General features: G+C 37.3%; 1 protein-coding gene across 2 annotated transcripts in view; it reads right to left on the reverse strand.

Annotated features, from left to right (window-relative positions):
- slc6a4b (solute carrier family 6 member 4b) overlaps positions 1 to 16,161 on the reverse strand; it is a 35,732-nt gene that overhangs the window by 9,751 nt on the left and 9,820 nt on the right. For both annotated transcript variants that reach the window (XM_062049631.1, XM_062049632.1), the window contains 6 exons: positions 12,820 to 12,923; positions 8,103 to 8,230; positions 7,916 to 8,028; positions 4,098 to 4,229; positions 3,896 to 3,995; positions 1,417 to 1,517 (listed from right to left, as the gene is read on the reverse strand). In XM_062049631.1, coding sequence (XP_061905615.1) covers positions 1,417 to 1,517; positions 3,896 to 3,995; positions 4,098 to 4,229; positions 7,916 to 8,028; positions 8,103 to 8,230; positions 12,820 to 12,923 — 678 coding nt within the window. The remainder of the gene's footprint in view (positions 1 to 1,416; positions 1,518 to 3,895; positions 3,996 to 4,097; positions 4,230 to 7,915; positions 8,029 to 8,102; positions 8,231 to 12,819; positions 12,924 to 16,161) is intronic.

Consider the following 16,161-nt stretch of genomic DNA (forward strand, 5'->3'; position numbering starts at 1 on the left):
TGATTTCGAATGCAAAAAAAAGCCAAGCATAAGTGTTCTTGACTTACATGAGGATTGTTTATGATAAACAGCACATCTCCTGACAATTTTTGCATATTTCCAATATGACTGATCTGATAATATGGTCAGAGTGCAGAAGCATTACTACAGTGATGTAGTATCTACAGAAATTGCCGAAGATATTTGGAACATCATTTTTTTTAATGAGTGACTGAATTTGTGGCATTTTGTGACGTTTAGACAATATTTTCATATACTTTGCGGATTGTAAATACAATGAAACACACATAAGCTGTAAAGTCAACTTGTTTTTCTACTATATTGGTACTTTAGTGACAAAAATAAAGAAGTAGTGCAGCAGGAAGGTGCTATGGACAACTAAAGCAAATGATCCAATAAGAAGCATCCTTATTGTCAACCAAGGACAGCTGTGTCTTGATTGCCAATGAGGGAGCCAGGGCTCATGCTGCAGTCCATTCACCTTGGAAGTTGGAAGTCGGAGCTCGAAATAACGTTACAGCCGAGTTGTGAGTCTTCCAGTTACGAGGTCGGAAATCAGGATGGCCACATCCACGAAAGCTATTTTAAGCCTTCAAACCCGGAGAAAACAATTGCTACCGACGTACATATACCACATGAAATAAATGTAGTTTACACTACAGAGTCGTTACCCTATATAAATGTACAACAATACATTGTAAAAGGTTGATTTACTGGGACAAAAACTAAACAAAAGGGCTAATAAAGGATAATATAGAAGCGGATATCATTGTTTACAACCAGAGCAGCCATCTTTGAAAGAAACTCGGGGGTGGTGAGTATGCTCCGACTTTCTCAGTCGGAAATCCGACTTCGAAGAGCGTTCCTGTTGAAATTCCGAATAGGAACTCAGAAATTCCGACTTCACAGTACAAATAGAACGTACCATTAGACCAGAGTAGTGGTGGCAAACAGAGGCGAACAGGAAATGGAAGGAAAAATAAGGAAATAATACAAATTTCAAGAAACATATCATGACTGTCATGTGAGATCACGACAAATCCATCTGATTACTCTTATTATGAATTTAAAACACTGTATGCATATGTATATACCGAGAAAGGGTTATCTTTCCAAAATGTAAAAAATAAGTGAAAAGCAATTTTGTATTGTATGTATCTTAGCACTCTTTTCGTTCACCAAAAATAAAAAAATAAAAAAGCAGTTTACCTTTAAATATGGACAGAGTAAGATAATACAGGAATAATGACAGGAATTTACCTAAAACACAATTCAACTGAAAGTGTTAAATGTCAAAAAGAGACAGCCGCAATTAAGGGAATATGTACCGGAACTTCATATTTTCATTTGTTGTATTTTTACATTTTGGCATGAATTGTATTAGTCAAATAATCAGTAATAGTCATGACTTCTTACCGCGAGAAAGGCTGGACTGATCACAACCCAGCACACCTTCCAAAAGAGTCCTGGGGCTTTGCCCAGCATGGCCTGAACGTCATTGCTGAACCTGTTGATACCTGAAAGCAACACAAGCGATGTAAGACAAAGTCTATTACCGTAATAGTCAGAGTCATCCATTCATTTTCTGCCAATTACTGGAGCTTATCACAGTTGACTGGACTCAACAGTCACTAAGCGTGAATTCTGGTTTTACAAGCGTGTACCACTACGCCAGAGGTGTCCAAAGTGCGTCCCGGGCCAATTTGAGGCCCGCAGCTCGGTTTTTATTGGCCCGTGACACATTCTATAGACAAACTAAACAGGTCCCAAATTAGAACAAAAACTATGAAAAATTAAATCCCCCAAAAATGGGACCTGAAAACCATATGGCCGACAACCTGAGCGTCTTACTGTATAAGGTCTTTGATGATTTCTGTGTGTCCTGTCATGATGAAAAAGTGTACACATTTCTTGTGTGACATAGGTTTTTTGAGTGTACTAAAGCTCTCCAAAGCGTTTCGGTTGACGGTATAATAACGATAATAGTAAATACAAGCTTACTTTAGAGCACAGTTAACATAAATACAAATAAAATCCTTATTAAAATAATCATGAATTATTTTATTGCTTTGTTATCTATAACACAATGCTAAGATGTAGAAATGTTTTTCAAATGTTAGCATATGTTCACCTACATTGTTTTGGTTTGAGTATTTTTCATATACAAAATGTACAAATCCCGTTTCCATATGAGTTGGGAAATTGTGTTAGATGTAAATATAAACGTAATACAATGATTTGCAAGTCATTTTCAACCCATATTCAGTTGAATATGCTACAAAGACAACATATTTGATGTTCAAACTGATAAACTTTTTTTTTGTTGCAAAAAATCATTAACTTTATGATGCCAGCAACACGTGACAAAAAAGTTGGGAAAGGTGGCAATAAATACTGATAAAGTTGAGGAATGCTCATCAATCACTTATTTGTAACATCCCACAGGTGAACAGGCAAATTGGGAACAGGTGGGTGCCATGATTGGGTATAAAAGTAGATTCCATAAAATGCTCAGTCATTCACAAACAAGGATGGGGCGAGCATCACCACTTTGTCAACAAATGTGTGAGCAAATTGTTGAACAGTTTAAGAAAAACCTTTCTCAACCAGCTATTGCAAGGAATTTAGGGATTTCACCATCTACGGTCCGTAATATAATCAAAGGGTTCAGAGAATCTGGAGAAATCACTGCACGTAAGCAGCTAAGCCCGTGACCTTCGATCCCTCAGGCTGTACTGCATCAACAAGCAACATCAGTGTGTAAAGGATATCACCACATGGCCTCATGAACACTTCAGAAACCCACTGTCAGTAACTACAGTTGGTCGCTACATCTGTAAGTGCAAGTTAAAACTCTCTTATGCAACGCGAAAAACGTTTATCAACAACACCCAGAAACGCCGTCGGCTTCGCTGGGCCTGAGCTCATCTAAGATGGACTGATACAAAGTGGAAAAGTGTTCTGTGGTCTGACGTGTCTACATTTCAAATTGTTTTTGGAAACTGTGGACGTCGTGTACCCCGGACCAAAGAGGAAAAGAACCATCCGGATTGTTATAGGCGCAAAGTTGAAAAGCCAGCATCTGTGATGGTATGGGGGTGTATTAGTGCCCAAGACATGGGTAACTTACACATCTGTGAAGGCGCCATTAATGCTGAAAGGTACATACAGGTTTTGGAGCAACATATGTTGCCATCCAAGCAACGTTACCATGAACGCCCCTGCTTATTTCAGCAAGACAATGTCAAGCCACGTGTTACGTCAACGTGGCTTCATAGTAAAAGAGTGCGGGTACTAGACTGGCCTGCCTGTAGTCCAGACCTGTCTCCCATTGAAAATGTGTGGCGCATTATGAAGCCTAAAATACCACAACGGAGACCCCCGGACTGTTGAACAACTTAAGTTGTACATCAAGCAAGAATGGGAAAGAATTCCACCTGAGAAGCTTAAAAAATGTGTCTCCTCAGTTCCCAATCGTTTACTGAGTGTTGTTAAAAGGAAAGGCCATGTAACACAGTGGTGAACATGCCCTTTCCCAACTACTTTGGCACGTGTTGCAGCCATGAAATTCTAAGTGAATTATTATTTGCAAAAAAAAAATAAAGTTTATGAGTTTGAACATCAAATATCTTGTCTTTGTAGTGCATTCAATTGAATATGGGTTGAAAAGGATTTGCAAATCATTTGTTCCGTTTATATTTACATCCAACACAATTTCCCAACTCATATGGAAACAGGGTTTGTATAAAAGTGGCCCTCGCATCATTTAATTTTTCACTATGTGGCCCTCGCTGGAAAATGTTTGGACACCTCTGCACTACACTAAGACTAATAGTGCTGTCAATTCTCAATATTGCAATAACAAAAAACAATACTGATAAATAGCTATGTTTACCATAGAACCAGGAAACTGCAATAACCTCAAGGAATCCCACGGCAATGATGGAGCTTCCGACCCCGAACTCCTCCAGCAGCTTCACCACGTATGCACCACCCTACCATTCATCCATCATTAGTCACCCTTATTTGTCAAAGCAGCAACCACTGCAAAATTAATAGGAGGTGGTCCAAAATAAAAACAAATTAAATAAACCTACATTAGTGAGAGTACTCAAAGAACCCAGAAAGCAGACCACCACCAAGCAAAGGACAAAAAGTTCACGTCTTTGAGAGAAATGATCGGGATATTCATCCAACACCGCCGTGATGATCGCCTCCAGCCCACCGAACTGAAAAAAATAGAGAGGAATTGTTGTTAGGGCGTCCCATTAAGTGTGTTATCAATCACAATATATGCATTTTTAATCTGTTTGCAATTTGTTGAAACACCTTATATGTGGAGAAAAAATGTGTACTGGAACAATCCAAAATCTAACATAATCCGTTCCATGATTGTCTTTCAAATTGGTCTAATTTTAAAACTATTCTTCCCGTAGGAAATAATAATAATTTTATTCTGACCTCACACATCATACAACATGTTGTTGTTTTTTTTTAACAGTACAGTCCAGGTTTGAAGAACAACATGATAAAAAGAAGTGCTGTCAAAGTATTTTTATTAAATCAGATTAATCCCACTTTTGAATTGTGATTAATTTGAATTAACCCCACTTGCCTGCACGATTTAAACTAACTTAAAAAACCCCAACAATATTTTGACGCAACTGCAATTTTGTAGTCAGAATGTCATACAGGGTCATTTTTTAAATGTTTTACATATAGGCACGTCTTTTGTTTGCGCAAAATTGTATATCAAATTTATGTAAATTTCCATCAGGAATTATTTGGAAGTGAAATTTGCTATGAGTCATTTTTGCACTGCCACATTAACTGATCCCTGACCATATAACAACCCACGCCACCTTTTGGGTAACCATCCGCGATTAAGGTAAAGGAGTATGTATAGGAGTATAAATTGTGTGATTAATCTGCATTGATAAATGATTAATGCAATAACTTTCTGTGATGAATCACATGAGTTCATGCATTCAATTTGACAGCCCTAATACAAAGTATTTGATCACATGCAATAAAACTAAAACAAAGTAGAGCTACTCATGTTTGTATACATCTTAAGCTTTGTGGTTGCTTTGTTGGTATAAACTGCATCTGGACATGTGCAAACATGTGCAAACTTGCACATAGGGCCTGATCTACTAAAGGTTTGCAAGTCCTAAAACACGTGCAAACTTGATAGCACACATAAAGCTGATCTACTAAACGTGTGTGAAGTGCATTGTGTCTGTTAAGTGAGCATAATTTAACGTCTTTGTCTTGATGAATATGCAGAATATATACTGATTAGCTTTATTTTCAGCACGTCTGAAAAGTACATGCAAACTGATATAGTTACGCATGCGGCTGTGTGAAATATATATTTGGACGTGTTTGGATTGTCAATTTTTTTTTTTTAATGTTAAGACATATCGTCTATTCAGCAATATAATGTTACAATTTTATAGCTGCATGCTGGGTGATTTAAGATTAAAACAAATTAAAATTATGCATTTTGGTGTCCTGGAGCTTTTTTTTTTAAAGGTGTTTGTTTTTTTCACATAGGATTTGTGATATTAACAGATATTAACATATCTCCTGTATGAAAAAAAACTTCTTGAAGTATACATTTTTTTGCGCCTTGAGCATAGTAAGTTCAGCCTCTCCCATGAGCGCATCTGCAGCGCACACAAATAAGTGTATTTTATTGTGGATGCAGGACTGCTTCTAAAATGCCCATAAAAAGTGGTACATATCTGCTGGTTGTTTGAAAACATAGTAAAATGCCACAGCTGGGAACATGATAATATAAATGTGCAGTAAATGATTGTCTCCATGGTGAAAGCCATGTAGTACACACAAAAACGTCATATAAATAAGGTGGTGTGTACCAGTTATGAATAGCATGTGCAATGTTAGTAGATCGCACGCAACACGGCAACTAATACACACTTAGTACATCCTTTTTTAGACATTAGACACGCTGTTTAGCGCGTGGTATTTGGATCTTAGTAGGTCTTATTGTATTTAAAGACATATCTTTGTGTTTTTGTTCGTTATTAGTATCAACATTTCAGCCTTCTCCAGCCTTTTCTCTTTGTTCTGTTTTCCCATTTTTTTAAATGTATTTTATTTCAACAATGTGCTTCGGGTCCATTAAAAAAAGAACTGCGTTCAGTAAATGGCCTCCAGGCCACACTTTGCCTTCCCGGTGAAATAATAAACCAGTAGTGTTCAAAATGTTGCCAAACGACAGACGGGTGTCTCTAAACTGTGTTTTCTAAGGACTTTTAGAAGTGATAAAGGTTGGGTTTGCTTGCTTCTGGAGGTTTTTTGCACACTTCCCTGGGCTTGTGGTGGCGGATCCCCACTCTCACTCGCACAGTGAATACTTAAGTGACTGCTTGTATTTGATTCCCGAGTAAATGCATGGGGCAAGGTTCACCTCTCTATCACGTTTTAATGCTCGCTAATTATACCTGCAGTTATGCTACACTGCCCTGTCACACTTCCATTATAATTTGTTTGTAAGTGAGGGCGAACCAGAAACGTCAATTCTGCATTTGTGACAGACTTCCACATATACCGGTAAGTAAATACATGGAAAACACTTGCTCGTTTTTGTGCAAAGACAGCAAGGAAGCAAGTTTTTTTTCGGCGCTGACTCAGTGCTAAAATGCTGAGAATTGACGCGTGTTGTATAGTATTCTGTATAACGTTCCCTCTAAGGTGTGCACCTGTGCAATTGCGCACAACAAATCTATGCCGCACGCAAAACAAAATCTATTCTGAACTCTAAACAAAATAAACACATAACTATTTGTTCTGTAGGATTTTGCAGTGCAACTCTATGAGTGACAGGTGACAACAAGCGGCCACAACAGATAAAACAATGTTCATTGACACTGTTATTGTAACGTCTGTCGAGACGCTTAAAGAGGACAGGAATCCCATTGATCATTTTATTGATCAAAACTGTTTATATTGGGCCGTAACCACACCAAAAATATTAGTAAAAAACTAGTCATTTACTGCCGTACAAACCAGGCCAAAACTTTGTCATCTGTTTTATCAACTGGAGCCGCTCACTCTCTCTCACCTGCACCAACACACTCACTCATGGCAATAAGCCGCTGATGCATTTATGGCCACACAAAAAGTTGGACAACTCCAACACCACACCAAGTGTAAATGCCAGGTCGTTACACTATGACTCCTTAATCAGATGTGTGCTTATTCTACTTCCATTTATTAAGAATGTTAATTTTTGGATATTAATCATGAAGTCATGTTACTGGACTACAGAAATGCTAATAAAAAGATACATTTTAAAGGAATGTACACTTTATCCCATGGTTACATCTCATTGTGCAACATGAGAAGGTTTTAAGGGGAACTAAATGTGATCTCTGAAAGGGGTACAAATTATTTCCAAAGTAGGACCCTCACCCAGGCATAAAATACTAGTACATAGCTCATGAAAAACAAGACTTTTTTATTTTCATTGTAAGTGGGCCAAATCACTTATATTGGAAAGTAATCTCATGAAAATGGGACAGGTGTGGAGCTGGTGTGGCCACAGTGTGCATGTCTGATGTTGCTCACATGTGCTCAACTGAATGCTCTGGGAGTTTACTCACTGCTCAGACAAATGAAAAACTAGAGGGAACAATGAATTTGTACTGATAATAATAAAAAAGAAGGTATTAATATATGTTTTGCATGTTCGTATTGAAGTATCTTATTTCTACATATGTGTGAGGATATTTTTTTTTTCACATAATTTTGGTTAAACTTCAACTTCCGCTATATTGAATGTTGTTCCACTTTCTATATCTATTGCTGTGCATTACATGTAAGACTTGATAGCACGTACTGTACTTCCAAATCATTATGTCTATTTCTTTTTGTCAGTTCATACCGTGCTGTCCAGTCCCAGAGTGATCATCATTACGAAAAAAATGATCGCAAAGAAGGTGGAACCCATCATGTTGGCGATGGCCTCGGGGTAGGTGATGAAGAGTAAACTGGGTCCTGAGAGCAATGAAAACACAGATAAGGATGGAGTTGAGTGGGAATATGGATGATGTCGTGCGTCTTGTGATCACCTTTATCTCGGGCCACATCCTCCACCTTCACTTGCCTCATCTCTGCCATGTAGCCCAGCACTGTAAAGATCACAAACCCTGACACGAAGCTGGTCAGACAGTTCACCAAACTGGTCACAATGGCGTCGCTAGAGAGGCAGACAGGAAACACAAAAAATGTACAGTATATGTAGGCTTTTTGTGGCCCTAAACGCGATTTTGTTTGAGTAGCCTACTGTATGCCGTGTCACAGGCACTGTCTTTTGTTAAATTTGAAAATGTGTACACCTGTAGCCTACATATGTACAAAATAAAATTAGCCCAAAATTAGGTGGGTGGAGCTTATATTTAGGTGCATTCTGTAGTCCAGAACTTACGGTAATACTGTATTATTATTATTCCGCCCACTAAAACCTTATCAAGTAAGACACAACAGGTCTTTGGCCTTTTGGTTTTCAAGTAACATTTTTAAGGGAATCGGGTAAGTTTAATTTGTTTGTTATTTTTTCAGTGTAATGTTTTGTCTTAGTATGTGTCATGGGCTAATAAAGAAACTAGCTGCTGGTCCCCGTCCCGCACTTTGGACACGCCTAATTTAGAGCTCATCAAATGTCACTGAGGGTCCCACTAATCACAGTGCTGCAGAATAACACAAATCATTTTTAAATAAAATTTTGAATAACTGATTTGTATTACATTCAGTGTTATTATACTGTATACAGTCTATCATAGCCGTCAGTTGAAATCGTTATCAAAAAGACAATAAAACTAAATGGATGAATAAAAGTGTTTTTTTAATAATTCATTTTCTTCTTTATGTCCTAATTCGAACATTACATCAGCGGATGTCTCATCAAAGATTTAAAACAAGACTGTTCTTAGTTTTGTCCCGTGTCATTCACCATGAACTGTTTACTATATCAACTAATTACATCAATCAAAAACTCATCATCTGTGGCTTTTAAATCAATTTTTTTGCTTACAGCTTGGCATGTTTATCCACCATTTCTTCTGCATTCAACTTCTCCTACTGGAAAAAAAATGTAATAGCCTGTCAACTTTTCCATTTTCATCCATCTGCGTGTGTGTTTATGTTTTGCTCTTTATTAGGCAAGGCCTTAAGTTATTTAGTGTGTTAAGATGGTGAGTGTTCAGTATAGACCAGGGGTGTTAAACTTTTTATTAAGAGCCACATCGCAGTTATAGCAGATATGAATATAAACGTATAATATGGAGGGAAAAAAATTTACAAATTAATAAATCTTTAAATGACTTAAATGTGTCATTATTAATTATAATTGGAATTAAATACATAAATGTGTTACTAAATGTGCAATTAATTTACTCAATGTAAACTTACGTTGAATCATTCAGTTCATAATTTATTTCATTATTTCACGATTTAATCATTTTAGATATACATTTTGTTAATAGGGTCTTTAATACTAACGTTGTATCGTGATAATGCATGTTGACACATTCTAACTGTGTTTCCCAAATTTGACAGCGACAAGCGAATGTACTGTATTTTTGCTAGCAGCTAACGTCTTTTACAGTGCAAAGCCACTTCAACTTCAGTAATCCTCGCCTCCATGGCAGCAAAAAAAACTACCTCTATGTTTCTTACAAGTACCATATCATTGGAGGATGAGGAATAGCGAAACATACTACACAACACACCGTAGGAGGATATGCTAACCGCAAGCTGGAGCTCTTGAATGTAAACGGAGTTGGGCGGATCGATACAAATATCAACAGTAACGATGCCAAATATAGTATGGTGCAGTGGTTAGATCGATATTTTTTTTACGATCAAACAATCTTTTCTTGTTTTTGTTATTGTTTACAAACTCAGGAAATAATTCCCTGTACACAAGAGGGCTTTAGGGGCAAACAACTAAGAATTTGAACTAGAGCTAATAGTAGGAAATCATTTTAATATTTAATTGATATTGTTACATGCTGTGTTTTTGTCTGATTATAATTGTGATAAAAAATTACATTATTTAATGATCTTGAACTTTTTAAGAGTCAGTATCAGCTTTGGTATCACAAATACTTCCTTTGTAACTACTTGGTATTGGATCAATACCTAAACTTATAGTATTAAACAAATACAGAATAATAAGTGCTTATTACATTCTGACAGGGTTGTAGATAGAATCATGATACAACAGAAATTAACCAGATGTTAACATTAAATTAGCAAGTGGATTAATAATCGCAGTGACAAAATAATACAACTGGAAATAAAGGAATATGTTACCACATATGTCAGCAACTAAATTAGGAGCCTTTGTAACCTGTTTTGAAATGGTTCTATTATCATTTATATAGCAAATAATATATTGTGATATTAATCGTTATCGCAGGAGCATGCAATATATATCCCGATATGGATTTCAGGCCATATTGCCCATCCCTATTATGTTGCAAAAGCAGTGTTTGGAAATGTGTATGATGTTCAAATTCGCTTGCACCTTAAACAGTTATCAAAGGAAGTTACACACAATGTTCAGACAGTAATAAAAATGTGTGAATTTGTTGTTAGACTATGTCATACGTTAAAATAATTGCCAGTTAAAATTCTTATAGTCAACAATTTAAGCATACATTTAGATGAGTCATGTAATATAACAGTTTGTATAGACCTGGGATATTCAACTGGCGGCCTGGGGGCCAAATCTGGTTCGGGAATGACACCATACCTGAGAGACAAAAACTTTTGCAGAAAATTCCTACAAAACACTAGAGTGCTCCTGTTGTATAGAGGAACTTGGACCACTGCAATCACTTTGGAAGATCCTTGCATTGACATTTTAACTTTGTTAGCAACACTGGGGTCCAAGCTTATGATTTCCTTAACTGAGGTGTTTACTTCAGATGCAGTCAGTAGTCATTTGTTCAATGTCTTTAGTTATACTATTGGTGTTCCTCAAGGTTGCATTTTAGGTCCACTCTTTTTCAGCATTTACATTATTTAGCTTATAGCCCACGCGAGCAGTTAAAAGGTCAGTTAAAAAAACTTGTGTGAGACCAACATTTTTGCAGCAGATTCTTAAAACACTAGAGTGCTGTCATAACGTTTGACTAGCTTTTTTGCGGAAGATTGGCAGCACTCCTGTAACGCTGACAAAATAAACCAAAATCAAATGTCTACTGTAGAGAACGCTGGTAAAATAAGACTACTGTATTTTCCGGACTATAAGGCACACTTAAAATCCTTTTTTTCTCAAAATTCGACAGTGCGCCCTATAACCCGGTGTGCCTAATGTAAAGAATACGTTTGGTTAAGCTTACCCACCTCAAAGCTATTTTATTTGGTACATGGTGTATAGATAAGTGTGACGAGTAGATGGCAGTCAAACATAAGAGATAAGTGTAGCCTGCACTATGATGGGTCTCAAGTAAACAACACCAACATTTTACCGGTAAATGTTTTATTGAAAATATAGAACATGTCACACGGCACTCAAAAATCTATCAAAATGTTTTAGTACGACTTTGGTAAGCTATGAAGCCGCACCGCTTGAAGGATTGTCGGCGCATTAAACAAAACGAGTATTAGTATGGTGTGTGTATAAGGTAAGACCTCAACGGCGGAGCAGGCGGAAGACGGTAGATTTGAGAACTACCACAACGGCTGCGATGGCGAAAGAAGGCTGCAGCAGAAAAAGGTCCCTAGTCGTCTTGGACTCCATGCCACTGGACCCTGACCCGATTCTGTCAAGGATCGTGTGGTGACTGTCTGTGCACCAGTCTCCCCACGTAAAACAAAGTCACGCACAGGCATCCTCCATAAAGGGATACACCTCTACCAGGAGGATCGTCATACTCGTTCGAGTGACCGCCGATGATAAGGTAAGACATATCATCTGGCATTTTGTTTCGCAATATTATGCAAAAGCAACTTTTCCTACCTTCTGTTACCTGCTGATCTGTATTTGGGATCTGCGTAAATCCTGAAAAATTGTGCGTGTCTGCCTTTGTAGTCCATGGCGACACCGAAGTTGCTAAGCTTCTTTTTTTTCTCTATCGTCTTGTTATAGGACATTCATCCTCCGCTGTTGCCATTTCTAATATAAAGTTGTGAAAAGTTCTTAATTATATCTGTCAGTAAACTCGCCATGAAAGCACTAAAACATACCGGTATAGTGAGTTTACATTATTCACCCAAGGAACTTTAGTTTAGACGTTTTTTCACAGGACACATTTCCGGTGTGGTTGTTTCCGGATGAGGAGATGCTGCTCCGTTGTTGATTGAAGTAAAGTCTGAATGTCATTAAAACAGTTAGCTCCATCTTTTGACACTTCTTCCACTCACGTCCTTGCACGCTACACTGCTACAACAAAGATGACTGGGAGAAGACGCTGCCGAAAGTGAGCCACGTAAATAAGACCGCCCACAAAACGGCGCATCCGGAAGCAACTGTCAGAAAGCGGCTTGAAGATGATCTGTAAAACATAATCTATGCAACATTTTGACCAAAGAACCACCATTACATGTTATGTTGACCACAAGGAAGTGTTTTACATTTAGAAAAAAATAATGATAGTATGACTCCTTCAATGCGCCCTATAATCCGGTGCGCCTAATATATGAAAAAAGATCAAAAATAGACCATTCATCTGCAGTGTGCCTTATAATCCGGTGTGCCCTATGGACTGGAAAATACGGTAATAGTCGCCCGTCCTTACCTTTCTGAAAATTTGACCACCATAACAATTTAGTTCTTACCGATAGCAGTTGTTAGTAAAAGGGTTATAGCTGGAGAGTGCCAGGAGTACTCCGAAGCCGGGACCAAGGGAGAAGAAGATCTGAGAAGCAGCATCCACCCACACCTTAAAACAATAATGGAGAGTAAGCCATGAATATCTGTCGTCTATCTGCATTTTCAACTATAATATAACAAAATCAATGAAGTCAAATTCCCAATAACTCATCATGGTTATGTGTGAGATTTGAGGAGGCTGTGGAGCGTTGTTATGTCAGCTTCATATTGTAGCTGCCTTGTTGCCACCCAGCTGTACACAGGGAGATCTGAAGAGGAGCATGTTAAAAGGAGAGGGCGGCGTTTTGAGTGAGTAAAGGGAGGCCTTTGTTAATGGGCAGAAAATCTAAACCAATTATGCATCTTATTATCCCACTCTGTAGTTTAAATATGCATCTCATTTCATCTCATCCATATTCGCCTCCAACCAATGCGCTTACAACGTTGTATTTTTTTGTTTTTTTTGCAAACCGCCTCACCGAGCCAAAGATAGAGAAGGATAAGAGCTTTTTACTGTAAGAGCTCTTTACTGTCAGTTACTTAAGGGGATCACATTTGTCAGATGAAAAAAGACTACCGTACATTAATATACCTAAATCCAAAATTATTCATACCCATTTATGTGTTCTGCTATAAAGCACACATTTATATCTAAAACAAAAAAGAAGTAAAAGTAAATGACCAAAGCAAAACAAAAAACTATGACATTTCTTTAAAATAATAATACCATGGTATTATTTCTATATACAATTTATGCATATTAAGCCTGTCCGGTTCTCTACACCAGCGGTTCTCAATAGCCAAACATTTCATTTCACTCGCCAAATATCACCCAAAATAATGAAACATTACAGTTTTATGGTAAACAGATCGATAGATAGATAGATGTTTATTAATGGTGAAGTATTGGCAAATGCACTCTGAATAAGTAGACCAAGGTTCCCATCCCAGTCAGGGTAAATGGTAACATGTTTGTTATTGTTTTTAATAACATTTAATTCATATTTTTAATTATTATGATTATACTTTGATTATGTTTGTATTTGTATTTCATTGTATTATTACTTTTAGATCATTACACACATGCTCCTGCTCTACACCATTGATTCTCATCTTCTTTCAGCAAAGTAGCACCTGTAAAATATATTTTTCAGCCAAGTACTTTTAACCAGAAAAAGGCATTTTTGGTTGGAAAAAAAAAAGGTAAAACACAGCGATATACAGTAGCATAACATGCATCGGATTTATCACTGTCCAAAACAGTCTATCCTATCCTATCCTATCCTATCCTATCCTATCCTATCCTATCCTATCCTATCCTATCCTATCCTATCCCACTCATCTGTAGTGATCTGGTTTGAAGCATTTGGGGATTATAACTAAGGAGAAATACAAATTAATCTATAAACTTTATTTATTTTTGGATGGTTTTTTTTGGGGGGGGGGGTTTACATTCTGTCCCACTCAGTTACAATAAACATACCATTAAAGTTCTGTACAGTTTATATCTTTGTATAAAGATAAAGATTCCTATTTTTTCCAATGTTTTCCCTAATATTATGGGTGCTGTAGAATATGATATAAGTTATAGGACCCGTTAGAAGAAGGGTGCAAAAGATTGTGTTTACAAAACAAAAAAGCCAGGAATGTGTATGATCCTCAAAATGTAAACAACAACAATGCTTAGTATTTTACATTATTATCTTTTTAACACAAGGTCTTGCAGTCTTTACAACACAGAGGCCTGATCTACTAAGAACCTCCTTTTCTGGGTGATAAACTGTGGAAATGCGATCCAGACAATAAAACATAATTTTAGCACGCCAAAGATGCTCTGGTGTTGTGTTGGTGCGTCCGGGATTATCCAGAAAAGCATGCAAGAATGCATGAAAAGGCATGTTGCAAAACACCAGCATAAAACCAAAATGAATCAATTGAACTCATACAGCAGCTATAAAATTCTAAAATGATATTGCTGAATGGACAATATGTCTACTATTTTTTCATTTCTGACAGTCCAAGTATGTTGACGCGCAGACGCAGGACACAAGACTCTCTGTCCATTGTCTGTTTTTGCAGTGTGATGGCCTTCTTTCTCACGGCCATTTGTGCGTAACTGTGCCAGTTTGCACAATTTAAATGCGCTCAATAAAGATGCAAAACGGTTTTAGTCTTGATGTATCACATTGCGAGCGCAACATGAATATATTTCCATCTCCTCCTCACAATATTGAGGGTGTTCTAATAGTTAGCATATATTCTGCATATACATAAAGACAGACATGCTAAATTAATTGCACTCTCTATTTTGCTCTTTTAAAAGACGCAATCCTCAGTGCACGAGCTCAGTAGATCAGCTTTGCGTGCACTATAAAGTTTGCGTATTTTAGTACACGCAAACCTTTACTACAGGTGTGTCACTCGTTTTTTTAAGGGCCACATGGCACTATGGCTGCCCCTTAGAGGGCCACATGTAACTGAATCTAATTGAATATACATGTATAATAGCCTTCTTACACAATTTGCATAGGTAACACTTTTTGATTACCGTATTTTTCGGATTATAAATCACAGTTTTTTTCATAGTTTGGCCGTGGGTGCGACATATACTCCGGAGCGACTTATGTGTGAAATTATTAACACGTTACCGTAAAATATCAAATAATATTATTTATCTAATTCACGGAAGAGACGAAGCAAAATGTCAGCAATCGTCACACACACGTCAACCAATAAGAATTTGTCGGGGGAGGGTCATGGCAGAAGTGCATTGTGGGTCATGGGATGCTAACTGCTATATGCTATATGCTACTGCCATAGCTATTAAAATGGATCATTTCTACATTGGCGGTAACTTATAAAAACTGACAAGGGCTGAACAAAAATGGCACCGAAAAGGAAATCATATACTGCAGATTAGAAGCTGGACGTAGTGAAATATGCAGCAGAAAATGGCGATCGAGCAGCAGAAAGAAAGGACGCTAGCGGCTCATACCAGGAGCGACAACAAGGAAGAAGATTTCATCGGATTTAGCGTTCAGGAGTGACAGATTGTTTGGTAAACATATAGCATGTTCTATATGTTATAGTTATTTGAATGACTCTTACCATAATATGTTACGTTAACATACCAGGCACGTTCTCAGTTGGTTATTTATGCGTCATATAACGTACAGTTATTCAGCCTGTTGTTCACTATTCTTTATTTATTTTAAATTGCCTTTCAAATGTCTATTGTTGGTGTTGGATTTTATCAAATAAATTTCCCCCAAAAATGCGACTTATACTCGAGTGCGACGTATATATGT

The sequence above is a fragment of the Entelurus aequoreus genome, linkage group LG06, assembly GCF_033978785.1.
Source record: "Entelurus aequoreus isolate RoL-2023_Sb linkage group LG06, RoL_Eaeq_v1.1, whole genome shotgun sequence".
Classification (NCBI taxonomy): Eukaryota; Metazoa; Chordata; class Actinopteri; order Syngnathiformes; family Syngnathidae; genus Entelurus; species Entelurus aequoreus.